Source organism: Meleagris gallopavo, chromosome 19 (assembly GCF_905368555.1).
Source record: "Meleagris gallopavo chromosome 19, MGAL_WU_HG_1.1, whole genome shotgun sequence".
Lineage (NCBI taxonomy): Eukaryota > Metazoa > Chordata > Aves > Galliformes > Phasianidae > Meleagris > Meleagris gallopavo.
In genome coordinates this window covers 10,221,587-10,240,267 of record NC_139422.1, presented here as the reverse complement: position 1 = coordinate 10,240,267, position 18,681 = coordinate 10,221,587, and the positions used below count along the sequence as shown (strand labels likewise).

Here is an 18,681-nt window from a genome sequence, read left to right as displayed (position 1 = left end):
AATAAAGTTTACTTGACAATTAGGTGGAAACATCTGGTTTCATTCTCCCTTTGGATTTCACCTGAAGCCTGGCCAGGGCTCAAGGAGGAATCAAGTACGTTTGTGTACTCATAGGCCTTGACACTATGCTTCTAAACAAGGAAAGGTTAATCCATTCTCATAATGCTTTAGCTAAGCTACATCTCTTGCTAATGAGATGTTTTGTTCAAGATACATAGTTCACTAACAGTCGCACATATTTTGCTTATGTTCAGATACTGATGATATATAACCCTGGGTTGCGAGATTCATCTGAGGTCAACTTTGATTCCAGGACTAGTGTTCAGCCGTTAGTGCTTCAACGTAATTATGTTTCCAACTGAGTGATTGTTTTGGAGCTTTTTAAAATCGTATCTATTGTGGATTATCTTCAGTTCCTATAGGCAACTGGTATTACTGCTACTGTGGGATGTATGTGTATGACAGAACTATGGCTTCATTGCCTTCAGAGGCAATAGAGTCATTTTAATTGGGGAAAAAAAAAAGTCTTCATTAAAGCTGACAGTAGAGTGAACTGTAAGTTTGGAAATATGATGGTCTGACTGAGTTGCTGGCTTTGGCACTGACTAATTAGTAAAAATTCTTGTTGTATTTGCATCTAAATATTTATTTCTCTTGTAACATGTACAACTACGTCTTCTCTTACAAATATGGGAGGCTTAGTGTCTATAGTTAGAGGAGGTGTTTGCCATCTGTTTTGAGCTCGCAAAGTTCATGCTGATTTGCTTAATGAGATGTAATGTTCTAAGATGGTAAATGCTAGTGCATGTAGACTTTGAATGTGGAATTCAACCTCTCCTTTTGCTTGCATGACAATTTTATCTTTGAAAATGTTATAGGTGGAGAAAACCTGTCAGTGCTGTTCCTTTGTTATGCTTTTGAATTAAAATAATTGCTTAATTACTGTAGATAGTCTAAAAAAAAAAAGAATTTCTGGAAAAAAAAATGTAGCAGCATGCTGAGCAGAGCTTATTGAACATAGTGCAGTTGTCCTGTTTAAAGCACTAAGTTTTGCACTTATAGGCCACTTTGGAATTCCAAATTGGTCCCATCATGACTAGATACTTAATTTAACAGTAGATTTTGCTTACAGTCAAGACACAGACATTTCTGTTCTTTTGGCAGTAGTGTGAAAGCCAGACTGCAATGGCTGCTACACTGTGCGCATTGTAAGGAGTTTTTCCCTGCAGTAATGAGCTTATGCACTGGAAACCTTCTTCAGCAGGGATGGCTTTTGCTAATGGCAGTGTGTAGAGTTGCATGAGATCTAGGGCTTGTTGGATGTGTATACTGATGAAGCATTTCTGTTCCAGCTCAGTCTCTGAAGATCTCGGTTGCAGACGTGGAGAGTTTAGCAGGAAGCATTATGGATCCGTGGAGCTTGTAAGTTTGTTTGCCTATCCTTTAATTTAAACAGCTTTTAATGCGGAATTCAATCCTTTTCATTTCCAGGTAAAAATTGCATCTAGTTTGGAAAATGTTTATTCTAAGCAGGACTAGAAAATTAAAGGGTAGTAAAAAGAGACTTCAGAACAGCTGTATTAGATGTGTGCTATGAAATCTTTTTACAACCTAACTTAGGAAACTTCCATTTTAATGGGACACAAAATATTATGTAAATATCCAGTTTACACCTCTACCCCACACTCCTCCCCCCCCGAAAAAATATTCGGAAAGATGGAAATTGATCTGCTTCCTCCTATGAGTTGAAAACTGCACAATATTATGGTTATATTTGATGAGGCATTTGATGAAGCATTTGTAATTATTTGAGTCATAAACTGTGTGCTTGCCTATGTGTTAATGTAAATATGCATGTGTCTGATTTTATGTGTAATTGCCTCGCAGTACTGGGAAGGGATATAAAACTTAAAGAACTAGGTTAGCATCTACTAGATGAGTGTATAACTCTCCCATTCGTGTATCCTTAGAGTTATATTTGGATCATTGCACATCTGTAGTCAAATGGATAGCAGCTGTGCTGATTCCCCTTTGAGTTTTGATAAGACACCTGGAAGAAGGAGAAACCAAGTAAGATTCGGTTGCTGATCATATGGATATTTTTGGAACTAGAATCTCTATCTTAAACTCTCTCATAGCTTATATCTAGTGATGCTGATGGAGCTATTCAAAGAGCTGGACGATTCCGTGTGGAAAATGGCTCCGCTGATGAGGTAAGTTGTTAAACATATGTAAAGCTGGAAAAATAATTCAGTTTCTCAACTGAAAGATGTATTTACAGTCAGTTACTAGGAGAGTGGTCTTGAAGGATGCTAAATAATATGAAAATGTAAGAATCCAAGAGGAGGGAAATTATGTTTGTTACTCCCAAGACTAGCTTATAGTTATTTGTTCAGGAGTACACAATCTCAACAATTTAATTTTTAAGGAAAGAGATGATATTTCTGTTTTTTTTTTTTTTGCAATACTTTCCTCAGCTTATGAAATTAGAAGAAAAAATACCCATTTTATCCTCTGCAGTCTCTAATTCACCATGTTACATCATTGTCCCCTTTATGCTTGTTTTGTTTTGTTTTGGTTTTTTTAAGTTTTTCCTTGGTGTGATGAAGGTATAGCATTTTTTTATTTTTTTTTTCCCTCCTAGATGTGTTTAGGCAGTTATGTTTATTTTTAAATATGAGATGAAGAAGCTGAGTGGAGTCTGAAAGAGTCATTCACCTTAAGTTCTTCAGCGACACTTAGATTTCTCCTTAAATAATTTGGGGGGGAAGGGGGAGAGGCTATCTTCCTTTGAAAATCATTTTTGACTGTAAATAGCACTGTAATATTTGAAGAAAGAAAGCTTCATAGTCTTGAAGAGTATGTAAGGTCTTGGTAAACTTTCGTTGAACTGATATGAATCATAAGTTATTAGTTTGCATCAGCACTGGGTGCAGCATTAAAGTAGATATTCTGCGTTGATTCCCTCTTGAGTCGTGCTCTGTAGATTGGCTTTTCAGTTCAGTTTCATGCAGTTCAAAAGCTCTTTATCTTTTTATTATAGATAGATTCTCTGAGTGACTGGTGAATGCCACATGATAAATAGACATGGAGATTGGCCTATTCCTTGTGAATGCTCTTAGTGGAAAAGAGTGAGGCATGCTTGGAAATTTACTTTAACTAGTCAATCCAGAAACAGTACTGAAGAAGAATTTCCGCAGCATTATCTGCTTCAGTTAGGAGTCCTTGAGAAATATTTTGGGAAGAAAGGAGAAAATGAAACTTGTGAGGGCAGAAATCTGTTTATTTATTCATTTACTCTTAAATTTTAAAAACATAGGTCTTCAAATTAAATATTTAAAGATCTGCTTTTCAGTGGTATGTTAAGGTATTACCTGTAACAGTGATGTGAAGGGAGAAGACTGCAGTTATTTAAAAAACAGAGAGAAGAAAAATGCTTTAATTTCAACTGTACAATAACTCACCTCAGAATAATTCTTGGCTTTTGGAAAAAAAGAAAAAAGGTGTACAACTAGAATTCTTCCAGTGAATTGACCATGCTTGGTGACTTTTTCAACTTTTATGTTCTCAATTTTTTTAATGCAGCGTTTGACTGAACTGTCTCCCAATTTTTTTTCAGAATACAGGCCACACTCCAGGTACATGGCACAGGACGGATGTGCATTTGGAAAATCCAGAGTATTATACAAGATGGTATTTCAAATATTTTTTAGGAAAAGGTACTAGTGTTTTTGTGAATTGCCTGAATTTTTGTTCAATGCAAAAAACAAACAAACAAAAAAAAACACAAAAAAAACACCTTTGAATTCCTGTTATTTATATATTGAAAAAGGATGGTATTAACTTAATATTAATGTGTTTTCTGTCCTGTATTGAAAGCAAGTTCTTATTCATTCAATTCATTATTTATTCATTCATTATTCATTTTTAACTTAAAGATGGAGGATGTGGTTCTGTAAGCAGAAGAAATCCTGCTAATGAACAGGAAGATTTTTAAGCCCCTCTAGGCCTTAAAATCTATACCTCTCTCTTGTCTTTTAATGCATATCTTGTATAAATAAATATTTATGTAAATAAGCATATATTTTCTGTGTTGAGTGTATTTTATAAGTACGTGTGTTTTCTTGACAGTGGGTAATACTACTTTTCTCCCAATAGTTCATCAAAATTATATAGGTACAGACTCAGAGAAGAACCCTTTCTTTCTGTCTGTTGTACTTTCTGACCAAAATAATCAGCGTGTTCCTCAATACCATTCAATTCTTTGGAGAAAAACGGTAAGAAATAAATACTTAATTACTACTTTGCCTTTTTTAGTTCATTTGTATTCTTGTTTGTTTTAGATGCATTGATCGTAGATTTTTTTGCTTTCTTCAGAATTTCAGTATTTAGTACGTAGTTTTTATTTTGTAGGAGAATGTAAAATTGTACCCTAGTAGATAGCACTAAGCTTAGTAGATAGCTTACACTAAACTTTCTGACAGAAATTTATGACAGTAGATATTTTCTAATTTTTCTTACATGGAGTTCTGCATTATTTTTAGAAATGTTGCCTAAATTGTTCTTGATTTATGTTTTGTGATGAATTTATACAGTGACTTTATAGTGCAGATATACTGATATTTTCATATGATACTAAGAACATAGCCAAATGTGATATTGGTTTCATTGATATCTTGAGGATTTTTTTTCCATGGATCTCTCCATAATGACCTTTATCTAAGCAACTGATTTAATACCTTTCACTACAGCATTGCACTGCGACTTTACTTTTGAAGTTCCTACATGCCAGTGTAGTCAGAACTGAGTAAAAATAATTTTGCATCATCCATGCCTTTTCACATTCAGTTTATTTCAGTAGGAAATACAACTAAGTAAAGCTAGTATGGTCTTGATCTTTGCATTTTACTTAGTTGTTTTTTATCAATATTCCTATTTTAATATCTAGAAAAATCAGTATAACCTGTAATGCGTCCTCACTTTTTTTTTTTTTTCCACTTTATAGGGTACTCAGAAAATATGTCTCCCTTACAGTCCCACAAAAACGTTATCAGTGAAATCTATATTAAGGTATGTACTTACAAGTAAATTATCTGATATTTGTCTTTTACTGTAAATCAGAACTTGTGTTTCATTATTTTCATGATAGATTTTAAAAAGCAGGAATAATAGGTTTGCAAATCTTCATCACCGAGGACAGCAAAAAGTACTTTTAATGCCTGTCCTATATTAGACAAAGTGACAACTTATGATAGATTGATTCTCAACACTTCAGTGGTTGAGAACTACCTAAGTTAGACAGGCCAGAAGCAGGAGTAAAGAGCAGCAGATTTTGACTAGAGAGCTGATTATGTGGCACTGACAAGAGGAAGCAAACAAGGGAGAAACCAAGGATTTTATCTGCAGGTGATTGTTTCCTTGCAAGTCCACGCTGTGTGTGCATTACACACCCTGTCAGTGAGGCAAGAAGATTCTTTCCCCCAGCCAGTCAGTATGAGCATGCTTATACTCTGTTCTGCTACTTTTCTGGCAGAAGAGAATATAAAGTGAGCAGCCCAATACCATTTCTATTTCTTTCAACTATATTATCAGCTGAGACATCAGAACCCCTTTCTGCAAAGTGTTTATTCAGATTTCACCTGCAGTTTTTATAATCTAGTTATGTGGCATATTTTCTCAAGGTCCTCTCTGAGAACTTCAAATTCAGCCTTCGACTTATGCAAGGATTGTACTTCCTCTAGAAACTCATCATAATTGTTCAGCAAAATGAATACAGGTAGATGAATGGGCAGTCATCGTATCTCCAAAACCTTTGATACATAATAGGGTGCAGGCAAATGTCTCTTGCTCAAAGACTGGTCCACTGGATAAGACTGCTAATGGTGATGTAAGAGAAACATTATGGGAGTAGAGCATATATTGTGAAGTCAGAAGAACTAGATCTGGATTTTTCCACGACTTTCCAAGTTTTATGAGAGGCCCCAGTCCACTGAGTTTGCCATACAGGCTGGGCAGAACACTGGGGCTCACTTACTGAAATTTTTTCTCTCTTGACCTGTGGCTTTGGTTTGATGTCAAGATGATGAGTTGAGAACACTTCAGATGTCTTCTGCCTTCCTCATTAAGATGAACAGAGTCCCCTCACTGAGCTTCTGCAGGTTTGGAGTGAACACTGTCCGTAGTTGTCAATGCTGTGTTCTCTACCTGCATAAACACCTGATTTTCCATGTCTGTCCACCAGTTGCTGAAAGATCACTTCCTAACATCGCTTAGTAACACAGCCTCTCCCATCCTCTCACCAAGATGCGCAGACTTATTAAGACATCCCAGACGCAAGAAATTTTGGCTTCTGTTAGCTTCGTTGTTACTCATTTATTGGAACTCCTTCACGAGGGTGTTCTATCCTCCAGATTTTGAAGGAAAGTGGAAGCTTGTTTTAGACCCCCGTTCCTGTCTTTCCCTAGGGTGTTTGCTGCTTGGGATCAGTTGGATGAATGTCAGCTCCTTTTGCCCACTGAGGCATGAAATAAATCCAAGTACTCTTTTGCCCCTAAGAAGGCTCCTTGAGCCTTCTCTTGGAGCTGACTGATATTTCTTTGGCACCTTACTCTGGTCCCACCAAGTGTGAATCTTGGTAGGAACTGTTCCAAAGACTTCTCAGTATATTAATAAGCCCATTTGTTATGAATGAATGGGAACATTGTAATCACTTTTAAAAAGAAATGGAGCAAATCCCATCTACATTGTGATCCAGCTTAAATAAAAATGGAAAGGTGCACCAAATTTGATATCCATGTTAGTTTGCTGCATTCCAGATAGATTGCGTTCTGTACTGAAATAAATGGACAAAGCCATAATAAATGCAGGAGCATATTGAATATTTCTGTTTATTGAGGCAGTTGATCATGTTTCTCATTTAAATACCTTTTCTTCTGTTTTTCTGTTCTGTTTTTGTATCTCTGTTACTTGAATTTTATGCTAAACTGGCAGTTTTTTATTTTACTTGCTTCTTATCCACATATCTGGAAATGTTCAAGGCCTGGTTGAATGGGAATTTGAGCAACATTTGCTAGTGGATTGTGTTTCTGCTGGTGGCAGAGGGGTTGCAAGTAGATGATCTTTAAAGCTCCTGCCAACCCAATCCATTCTGTGATTCTGTATTGTTTTAGAAGAGACAGAAGAAAAGCTTACAAACCGGAGTAGGTTATTGAGTAATATAGAATGCTTCTAGTAGGTACATATAAACTGAAGTGAGGGGTAATGGATTTCGAACCTGTGTGTTAAATGCAGTAAATATAATCCTGACTTCCATTCAAGGTCTTACTAATTTCTGTTCTTAAAATCCGAAAGAAGTTTAGGAAATCTTAGAGGTTAGCCTTTGAAAAAGAAATAACAGTTCCACAAAACATTCCATATTAGACAGACTCTTTGAACAATTCCTTTTAATAGGAGACATAACTACAACTAATAATACTTTAATGTTGAAAATGTGTGCTTTCCCTTCAATTAAACAGCACTTCATTTGCATTTCAGCGCAATGAGTCTTGAGAAATTTGAGAAGGGGCCAAGGGAAATTTTTCATCCTGATATACAAAAGGTAGGTTGTGACTTCCCATGTTTGGTTGCTTTTCTTTATTATTTTCTGGAAAATAAAACATTGTGAATATTTTTTTCTGCTTTGTTACAGTAGCAGGATAAGTGAGAGAAGGGGTTTTGGTGTTTACAATTGAATTTCCTTTATCAGTTGAACTGGCCATTTCAAAACAAAACGAATATGCAATAATGTAATAATTTGATTTGTGTTGTCTTCAATATGAGAGTGCTAAACATAGTGTTTTATTTACAGGATTTATTGGTTCTTGAAGAGCAAGAGGTAAATGTAAGCTTACACTCTTAGTTCATAGATCTATTCAATGAATCGTGCTTTGTATTTGAAATATTTGTCCTAACATATTAGTGACAAATTTCAAGTTGATGCTTATTGCAGTAAAAAACGTAGTATTAGTTTTCAACATGAAATTGAAAATCACTTTGAGCACCATTATGAAAAGTATGTTATATAATTCATAGTCTATAGTCAAAGGTAAATTATTAGATGTCTGCTATTTGTACAATACAATACAATGTAATGGAGCTGATATGAGGTGAGTACTCACATGTGCAAGATATACACGAAGCTACATATTTTTAAAGAACCTTAGATTTGTGAACGTTTATTTTAGGCCTTTAGACTGATTGATTTAGCTAATAATCTTTGGTTTAACTTTTTAGGGATCTGTGAATTTTAAATTTGGAGTCCTTTATGCTAAGGATGGGCAGCTTACAGATGATGAAATGTTCAGCAATGGTGAGTCTTTCCCGTTTTCCTTAATTGTTCTATTCATACTGTTGAAAACCATAGGACAGTGCCCAGATGACAGATAATGATAATTTTAACAGTAATTTTGTTAGGTTTTCATGCTTGTATTGGGTGGGAAAAATGTAGCATAGACTCTTCTGTTTCCACAAAAGGTTGCCATAAGAACCCTACTATTACAGCATGGACTATGCTGAAATTCTCTCTCTAGAAATAGACTATACAAAGTAAGGTTTGAAAAAAGAAGCAACTGAAGGAGGCAACTCATGTTACCTGTAGAAGCTCCTGTTGTTTCTAGTTCTCATTCTTATAGTTTCACATCATTATTACATTCTTCCATGTGCTTAAATAGTGTTATGGAGTTAGCTGAACAGGTGATTCTGTAGCGTCACATGATGATTCTTTTCCTATAATTCTGCAGGACTGAGAGGCTCTTTCTGTCAGGGTAAAAGACTTGGATGACACAAGGAGAAACTAACTCTGGTCCTTATGTCCTCCATACAGGACTTGTTCCTGTATTTTGATTAATCTTTGATAGGTGTTCTGCACATGCTTTTCTACTGTAACTGTTCTCCTTTCCATGTGTAGAAACCGGAAGTGAAAGTTTTCAAAGATTTTTGCATCTCTTGGGTGATACGATTACTTTGAAAGGCTGGACAGGCTACAGAGGGGGACTGGACACAAAAAGTAAGAACTCATCTGAAGCAAAGAAGCAGAGGCTGCAATATAAGTGGTTTTGCTTATTGCATGGATATAATATGTGTACTATAGAAATAATATGATCTCAAAACAGACTTTTCATATGCTTGCTAAATGTTCTGCTTCATCAAAAAACAGTAATTCAGGTTAGCTTAATTCACTAGGGAAGGAGAAGTATTTATATGACTTGTATTTTAAAGTGAAGGGAATGGAGAATAACCTGGCATATTTCATAATGATAGGGCATTGTGGCTTTAAGACTTATATGTGATTTCAGGAGGCTTGGTAAAGGATATCATAGGTTTTGGCTGTTCAGATAGACAGATTAGACTGCAAACTCGAGTTTAGACACTTGTGCAAAAGTGTGTATCTAAAATGGATCAGAAAAAGGAATGACTAAAGAAAATTTGAAAGAATGACCTGAAATATTTTTGAATCTTTTGAAAATTTAAAGGACATTTCTGTTAAGAACGTTGACTTTCTTTGCAGATGATACAACAGGAACCTTTTCCATCTATACAGTTTACCAAGGGCATGAAATTATGTTCCATGTTTCAACAATGCTACCATATTCTAGAGAGAACAAACAGCAGGTACATATTTCTCTCATCCTCCCTTTTTTCCTCACTTTCCCCCCTTTCTCATTCCCTCCCACCTCCTTTCCCAGTAATCACAGACTCCAAAACTTCTTAAAATAAGATAGGGATATTTTTACCTGTTCATAATTTAGAAATGAAGAGTTCTGCAAAGTATATCAACATTGATTAATTAAAAAATGATTAAGTATTCTGACGGTCAGATGACTTATAGAGCTTCACTGCTGCAGTTGCCAATGCTTTCAAAGATTTTATGAAGGCTGAAAATGAGACATGTATGGTATGCATGAAAGTGTTCTGATAATTCATACAGCTCATACTTAGGTAATAATTAATGTAGTTTGAAAGAAAGTCTGCTTGAGAGTGCGCTAATGGTAAGCTTTGTGCATTTGCTGTAAGGCAGTGCCATTGTTCTCTCATAGGAAGACCAGATTCTTGGGTACTTTTCAGATATGTTGTCTTGCATTCATCACTTGACCCTTTATGAAGAGTCAGTCTTCTCATACTTGTGTCTTGAGTAACAAGATCACAGAATAAACCAGAGAACTTCAATTATTCTAAAAGACTAATGCAGAATTGGGGTTTTTTCTCCTTTTATTTCAAGTAATGGATTTTCTTTTAAGGAATCCTAGTTGTTGCATTTCCTGTTTGTGAATATTAATGTTTGTAAATTCTGACAGCTTTGGTCATTTAAAGAAAAAAAAAAAAAAAAGAAAGCCGTACATGACATTACTACGTTTATTTATTTATGATTGGAGATAGTATTAATTATTTAAAGATATTTGTGATACTCTTTCTTAATGCTTGACATTTTGTAACTTGCATCCAGTTTAAGAGTATTGTTTCAGAGTTCTGTCACAAAATTGTTAAGGCATTGATCTCCTTTAAGTCATTCTCTTCCCTTTTCCCCTCTCTGTCTTTCTCTTTCCCCTTTTTTTTTTCTTTCAGGTAGAAAGGAAGCGGCATATTGGAAATGACATTGTCACTATCGTATTTCAGGAAGGAGAAGAGACTGCTCCCGCATTCAAGCCATCCATGATTCGCTCTCATTTTACACGTATCTTTTTCTTTATATTTTCTACTTTCTTATTGTCTTTATTTATTTTTAATATTGCTTTTAATTTTACCCTAACTTCCTCCTATTTGCTGTTTACAGGGTGCATTCTTTACTTTCAACTACTTGACTAGTAGCTGTAAGTCTACTGCATAATTTTTTTGTGTGTCAAACTGCTTAAAAGACTACTTCTATGTCAGATTACTTTTTATTAAAAGCATCTATTTTCATCATTCCACAAATTCAATTTCATGAAATTTTATAAATTTTCATAAAGTATTAATTCAGAATAAAATTTCTGTTGTTGATGTTAAGTAAGATTGCATCTACTACTGAATATTATCTTACCATGTTCAGGTGCTGTTTATTTTAGGTATTCATGTATTTTGATTCATTGTATCTGAAGACTTTCAGACCTTAAATGGCCTGTCTAGCAGATTTGTTGCAGCATGTATTTTTCAAGCTTGTGTGTGAAAACATTGTGAAGACAATGTAGTTCCAAAAACCTGCTGTCAATTGCATCAGACTGTTGTGGGGATCATACCAGGTGATCTATATGTGCCATTCTGGCATCTCTTAGACCAGATTGAATGGAACATGTAATTAAAGAAGAAAAAGTTTATACACATGCTCTGTTGAAAAGTCTTTAAAAGTGATCACTGCTTCAATTTCTAAACCTAGTTGTCAGGTTGATTGCTCACTGTTGTTGGAATTTTCTTGCTAATCTTTCTTTTTAGATTGATAATAATCTAATTTACTCTACGTGGAAGAAGCATGTAGAGCTAGAGAAATTCCACATTTAAAGCAAAAACAAACAAAATCCTTTAGTTAGCAGAGCAACCCAAATATTGTTAATAGTAGAAGTTTACCAAGTCAATATAATTCTTTATCAGAGTGTCAGCATTCATAAACAAAGATGTAATTCTTCCTTTATTGATGTTAAGAGGACTTATTATGTAGTTAATTAACCCTGCTCTTTTTAATTTATAACAAACGTTTCAAGGTTCGACAGCCTCCTGGTCATGGGGTATATGTTGCCAAATCCTCTTATGCCAGACTAGCATTCCTATTTTCCATTTTCTCTTGTTCCTTAGTGATTTGTGTTGGCTGGGTACCAGGCTTACTGCATGCTCAAGTAGTAAGCTTGTCTTCACTTATGACTGTTTTCATGAGAGAGACATTCTTGGTTGTTGACATCATACCTCTCCCCATGGAAGAGATCAGTTCATCATGGCTTTACTTTGTATGAATTTGTTTGTTTTAGAGTGATTATTGGATGGGGAAGGCTTGTGAGGACACTTATAAATGTTCTTTTGTCATTATATAACTTGGAATTGTTTTTGAGGAAGCATGAAGACTTGCATGATTGCCATACACACATAACTGGAAAGTAGGTTAGGGTAGAACCTGCAACAGAAAGATCTCCTTGCCAGCCTTTTTGCTGTTGAGGAAAACAGCTTAAAGATGATGCCAAATAAATGGGTTGATGAATGGAAAACATTGAGCAGAATATTAAAGATGTGAGGTACTATCCTCATAATACCAGAAGACTGGTCCTTGAAAACTTTATGAAAAGTCTGGCTTCTGAGGGATTTCTATTTCCCTGTGGTACATGACCCTCCCATTGAAAGACTTTACTGAAAAATGTACCGACTGTCTGCTGTTTCAGGGAGTTCTTTATCTTTTACTTGAATTAAGTGCTTTCCTAATAAGTCAGAGGGGCAGATGTGCCTTATATCTATATGAACTTGGTTAGGTAATTTGGGATGATCTTTAGCCTTTTGTAGTGGCAGCTGAAGACTAGGCAATACACTGTTAAGCATCTTAAATGCATATTTGAGTGTTCTCGGTTTATATCTTCCTCTCCATTTTCTTAGAACCCTTCTAGCAGAACTATTTTGTGGGATTTTTTTTTTCCAATGGGAGTTTCAGCATATGTGAATCTGGGAATCAGTGTGGTGGTGGTGGTGGTTTTTATCGTCTAAATGAATTTTTAATCTCAAGTCTATCAAACTCACAAACACAAAACAATGTAGCACACCGTTGGCTTCATGAAACAGCAAGAAGTTTGTTTTTATAGTAGTAGCTCTGTTTTTAAAATGGTTCAAGTGCAATAATTTTGTATGAAACTCCCTTTATAAAAGTAGGATGTACATAGTCTAGAATATTTTGTCTTTACATTGATAATTATACTTGACTGCTATTAAATCTGCTATCTGCTGCAGGGAAGAAGAGTGATTAAAATGCATGTGAACTTCATTAGTAATGGATTAATTTCCTTAACTGGATGACAGATATTTTTGCCTTAGTGAGATATAGTAAGCAGACTGATAGTTACAGGTAGGTGCTGATTGTAACTAATAACTTTATTCTGAATTTCTGATGGATTAGAGGTAATGGGAAAACATTTTGTGTTGAACACCTGCCTGCAAGTCAGGAAGGCAGATGAACTTTTAGAATCAAAATATGGACCTGGATGCAGGTAGCTGTAAGTTGGCTCTAAATTATGTCTTTCTAATCATTATAATAATGACATCCCGGAAATTAAGGTGTGCACAACAAAACAAAATGATGGAAGATTTGTCTTTAAGATTCTGACTGCAGAGATCAGTAATGTTAATTAACTGTGGTGATATGATGGTTGTGGATTGTCTCTTTACAGGTCTGAGTTTGGTTGTAGATAGGCAAATCAGTTCACTTTTAGGGATCTTGAGTCGATGTAAGAGAAGTACAGTTGCACATCACATTCTTAAAACATGGTGAAATTTTGCTGGTAAATAATGTATTTTTCACCAGTGTATCTTGCAGTTAACTATAAGACATGAAGGCTGTTGAAGGTTGAGTCTGTTAGGTCTCAACAGAATCTGAACAGCAAGCTTTTCTGCAGCCTTGTGTGTAGGCTTTAATAAACAAAATGACTTTTGTCATGTAGTTTATCCTAGGTATTGTCTTGAGATTAATGCAGTAAAATCCAGTAAAAATGTGGAAGGCATACTTTTATAGAATCATAGAATGGCTTGGATTAGAAGGGACCTCAAGGATCATCAAGCTCCAACCCTACTGCCACAGGCAGGGATGCCAACCTCCCTATGTAATACTAGACCAGGCTGCCCAGTGGCCCCATCCAGCCTGGCCTTGAACACCTGCAGGGACAGGGCAGCCGCAATTTCGTACCAGTACCTCAGCACCCTCTTGGTAAAGAACTTCCCCCTGACATCCAACCTAAATCTTCCCTGCTTCAACTTGAAACCATTTCCCTTTGTCCTGCCATTATCTACTCTTGTAAAAAGTTGGCTCCCCTCCTGTTTGTAGACTTCCTTTAGGTACTGGAAGGGTGCAGTGAGGTCACCCTGCAGCCTTCTCTTCTCCAGGCTGAACAAGCCCATCTCCCTCCACCTGTCTTCATGAAGGGATGTTTATTTTAATCTTTTCCTCTCAATGCATAATCTAGGCCACTGGTACCAACCACAACACGTGGTTTCAGAAACTGCTCCTCAGATCTGATCACATGATTCCAACATATAATAATTCCTGGATTGCTTTAGAAGTTTTTTAATTCTTCAATTGATTTTCAAATTCTTCAAGAGCAAACTTCATAGTCATCTGAGAGTCTGGATAGTTTTTGTTTTGTTTTTCGTTTTTTGTTCTCTTTTATTTGCTGCAATACAGGTTGCCTGAATATTTTGTATCTAAAAGATACTGTATTGACTAAACCTTCTTGGTTTGCTTCAAAAATGGATCTTTACCAGTAAAAATTTGGTGCTTTTTGTATAGCTGAACTGCAATTCCATCTACTCACAATTTAAGAATGTTACTTGAAATTGTTATAGTGTAAATGTGAAAATGCAGAGGAATCTGAAGGTGAAAAGAAAGTGGTCTAATGTTAATTGGATCTTCTTGCCTTTTTCTGTAACTCCCTTAATATTTGGGTATCTTTATTTTGGTCTGTGCTGGATGAGAAGGTTCATACCATCATTCTTGTTCTTGATGCAGAATATGAGATAAGACAAAGCATGTTACTCCAAGTAGGTGCAGCGTTTGAAAGTTTACAAAGTTGAGTTCTTGAGATGCATATCCACTGAGGTTTTTGTATATATGGATATGTACAGCTTAAAGGATTTTTTTTGCTAGAAATAACTTTCTTATTTTATACAGATAATAAATTTAAATATTCTATAAAAATCTGTAGAACTATGTGTCACTGTGTTTGTCTGGCATACTGCTAAAACTAGCTCAAGAGAAGAATTAAGCAGCATGATATTTCATTTTTTGTTTTTCTCTCTCATAGATTTTTTTTTTTTTTACTTGTTCTGCTCAAGCTAAAGAACGTTTCATGCCACGTGCCAGGATAAATGACTAATTTTTACCTGGATGAGTAAGGTAGATATAGGGGATTTCCGAGTTTGTTTCTTGAACAGTTTGTTTCTAGTACCTGGAGAATATTGTATGCACAGTTTTGTTACCTGCCATTCTTGACATACTGTATCCTTTGCTGATCAGTAGTAATCAGCAGGTACAGCTTTCACGGGAGCAGTTCTCACTCTTGCTTCTTCAGCAAAAGTGAATTTGCTGTTTCTAATATAGATTCAGTTGTATTCGCCACTGTTACGCAAAAAGATTCTCATGCATGTGGTGAATGCACAGGTAAGACAGAAAGCTTTACCTGTAATGAGAACATTTTGTAGGGGAACAGCTGTTCTTTTTGGAAAGGACTAGATTTTACGAGCACCATTAACAGCATTATTCTGTAAGTAGAATTACAAAGTTCTGTCGTAATTCTAGTGTCTCATTATTTATGTAAACAATTCATATTTTTGACTCAAGTTAATAATTCCAATTGATTGCCCATTTATGAAGGTTTTTTTGTTCATCTTGTGGAAATTTTTCTCCCAGACATTCCCAGATAACCATTTCTGGTTCTTTTTTTCTATCTGTAAAAATGTCATACTTTGAAAGTGGCTTCCAATATAGATAAATAATTGTTCTTTCAACAGGCTAAAAATATTTTCAGAAGAAAGCGTTCCTCTCTTCGGGCCTCCACTTCCATCCCCACCTGTGTTTACAAATCACCAGGAATTCAGGGATTTTGTTTTGGTGAAATGTAAGTCAGTTTTCTTTTTGCTAGAAATACTTTTTTTAGTAATTACTTGTCCAGCACTTGTTACAGGAAGCAGTCCTTAATGCGTTACAGGAAGCAGTCCTTAATGCATTCCAGGAACCTGGTGGAGGACTTCTGCACCACTGAGTTGTATTCCCCCAAAATATCCAGATAATTGAAGTTACTCTTGAAGACCAGGTTTTGTGGCCAGAGACTTCTTTAAAAAGCTTAAAGAAGATTTTGTTGGCCTTGTCATCGTGACCGGTAGATAAATAACAGATCATGATTTTGCACTCTTACCTGACAGGAACTTAACTGATAACTTATTTCACATATTACTCAAAAATATTTAAATTGGTTAGCAATCTGTCTTTTTTATATTGTTTTTTTTATATTGGTTAGGTAGTTATTGGGGTGCTTTGTTGAATTCTGTTAGTCCTTCTTCCCTTTTAAGCTTGAGGGATTGTTATTTACTGAAAACATGCAAAAAGGAGGCAAAACTAAGTAACTGCGAGAAAACTAGGTATATTGGTACAGAAGCAAACTGTAGTCAGTAGAAGGTAGCAAAGCAATTATAGTAATGTACCTCCTTTTCTACAATTTTTAGTGATAAATGGGGAAAAAGCCACCTTGGAAACACCAACGTTTTCTCAGAAACGTCAGCGCACTCTAGACATGCTGATCCGCTCTTTATACCAGGACTTGATGCCTGATCTACACAAGGTAAATGCTAGTCAGTAGTGATCTCTCTGCTTCACGTATGATCTCTTTTTAGTACATGAAAAGCTCTGCTGCATTGAAAGAACTGAAATCCTGATGAGAAGACTGAATTACATATACTAGACTAAATACTAATTGTCACATAATTTGTTTTATGGTTATATGAAAGTTGATAGACAGTCCTTTCAGAATTGGATTATTCATGCACTTAATAACAGGTCTGAGTAGAAGCATAGCAATCTTGCACTTTTGTATGAGCTTATCTGCAACAAGAGTATAGAAAAGTTAGGAACTGAGTATTCAAAACAGGTATTTGAATTTGTCTTGTTACCATAAAAGCAGCTCTTACCACATTATGTGCAAATTTGGATTACTGTGGTTAAGCATGAGATATCTTCATTTTAGATGATGAAGACTCAGTCTTAACGTGATTCTTAACTAAGAAGAAGTTGAATACTTCTAAAATTGGAAAGGTGTTTTTTCTCACTGTTTGTTTCTCTTAGCTAAATAGGTCTGCTTAAGCTTTCTTGTTCATTTATTCATGTCTGCGACCTTGCTTGAATTGTATAGTATGAGTGATAAATGATGACAAGCAGTCAAGGATTGGAAGAATAGCAACTTCTGTTCTCAGAGAAACCTTCCAGTTAATTGATCCAATTAGTTGATGATAGGAAAATATATTAAAAGGAAAGGAAGAAAATGTAAATGATACCACACCAATTTAAATGAAGTTAAAAGATTATGAAAACTTTGACTCAATTAAAAAAAAAAGAAAGAAAGAAAGCTGCTTTTTTCTCTTTTAGAACATGCTGAACAGAAGGTCCTTCAGTGATGTGTTACCAGAGTCCCCAAAATCAACACGGAAGAAGGAGGAAGCTCGGCAAGCAGAATTTGTTCGACTTGGTCAGGTAGGATCAATTTCAGAAGTATGCATTTATGTTTGCAAGACTGTGTCTTAACCTTACAGAAACACTGGATTTTTGTATGCTGTAAATATAAACAAGGAAGGTATATAAGATAACTTAAATAGACTTGTTATCTGTCTCAATGAAAATATATTCATACGGTACTTCTCTAGAGTTCTTAGACCTTTTAGAATCAGCATGCTTCTAGTTATTTGTGACTGAAGACTTTGTGTTGCTGTGACTTTGTGCCTTAAGCACCACCCCCAGGCAGTGCTATGTATAGTTTGAGTGAGTGGCTTGTTATGTGGTTTTGCAAGTGTAAGGCCAGCTTGATAACAGATAGAAGGATCTGCTAACCAGCTCTAACTGCTTGAATTGTGTAAATGGCCAACTGATATCATTGGAGGTAGGGGCTTCTCTATATTACTATGTTGGACAGTTTGTGTTTTGAATTTTCCATTTTTGTAAAAGCCATGTATCTTTTGTCTGGGAAGATAGTCTAGGAGCTCCATAGTGGTTAGAGTGCATTTTGTTGAGGACAGATAATTACGTTTTCTTTTTTAATTTCTGAAAATGTAATAGAAAATCCAAACCGCAAGCTACCTTTTTGTCTTAAATTATCTGTTCTTTATAGTCTTTAACTTACATATTAGTGACGAAAACTTAATTTAATTAAAGTATTTCTTTGTATTAGGCACTCAAACTGAAAACTGGTGTGAAAGGGGATACACCAGCTACCTTGGCAACTACAAGCTTTTGTAAAAAAGAGGTGAGTGAACCTGCCTGTTTAAGGAGAGTTACTAGAAAATTAAATGCTAGTGAATATGGCATACATATATGCCATATGATATACATGGCATTGTATATCAGTTCTATATACTATTTATTTACTTACATAATTAGGTGCTATAGCAACAAAGATGTATTGCATAATATTAAAGTGATTCCGCAGCCAGTAGCAATTAAAGAATGAGCCTGGATGTAGAAGCATTTCTCAAGTTAAAGCAAATCTGGTTATCTTTATGAGGTTATTTGATAAAAAAGACATTTGTTTTCCATAGGCAATCATCTTAAATTATTTTTACTTCTTTATCAAGTTTAAAACAAAATTCAGTTGTGTTTTTATTTTCTGTAACTACAAGATTTTTTTTCCAGGGATTGGAAAATGTAATCCACGCTTTTCTGCATGCATCTTATACAAAGAAGCTTCACAGGTGCTTGCAGAGTTTCAGACTTCAGTTTACTGTTTAATA

The 18,681-nt window shown here is 35.3% G+C and overlaps 1 protein-coding gene across 17 annotated transcripts in view; it reads left to right on the top strand.

Annotated features, from left to right (window-relative positions):
* GARNL3 (GTPase activating Rap/RanGAP domain like 3) overlaps positions 1-18,681 on the top strand; it is a 49,490-nt gene that overhangs the window by 11,941 nt on the left and 18,868 nt on the right. For 8 of the 17 annotated variants that reach the window (XM_085239689.1, XM_085239683.1, XM_085239685.1 and 5 more), the window contains exons 2-17: positions 1,353-1,422; positions 2,139-2,213; positions 3,620-3,719; positions 4,159-4,277; positions 5,006-5,070; positions 7,534-7,597; positions 7,847-7,879; positions 8,272-8,347; positions 8,945-9,043; positions 9,545-9,648; positions 10,600-10,708; positions 13,000-13,045; positions 15,700-15,806; positions 16,411-16,526; positions 17,327-17,431; positions 18,123-18,197. In XM_085239689.1, the coding sequence (XP_085095815.1) occupies positions 1,353-1,422; positions 2,139-2,213; positions 3,620-3,719; positions 4,159-4,277; positions 5,006-5,070; positions 7,534-7,597; positions 7,847-7,879; positions 8,272-8,347; positions 8,945-9,043; positions 9,545-9,648; positions 10,600-10,708; positions 13,000-13,045; positions 15,700-15,806; positions 16,411-16,526; positions 17,327-17,431; positions 18,123-18,197 (1,363 nt within the window). The remainder of the gene's footprint in view (positions 1-1,352; positions 1,423-2,138; positions 2,214-3,619; positions 3,720-4,158; positions 4,278-5,005; positions 5,071-7,533; positions 7,598-7,846; positions 7,880-8,271; positions 8,348-8,944; positions 9,044-9,544; positions 9,649-10,599; positions 10,709-12,999; positions 13,046-15,699; positions 15,807-16,410; positions 16,527-17,326; positions 17,432-18,122; positions 18,198-18,681) is intronic. The other 9 variants (XM_085239684.1, XM_085239698.1, XM_085239699.1 and 6 more) reach the window with 5 other exon arrangements.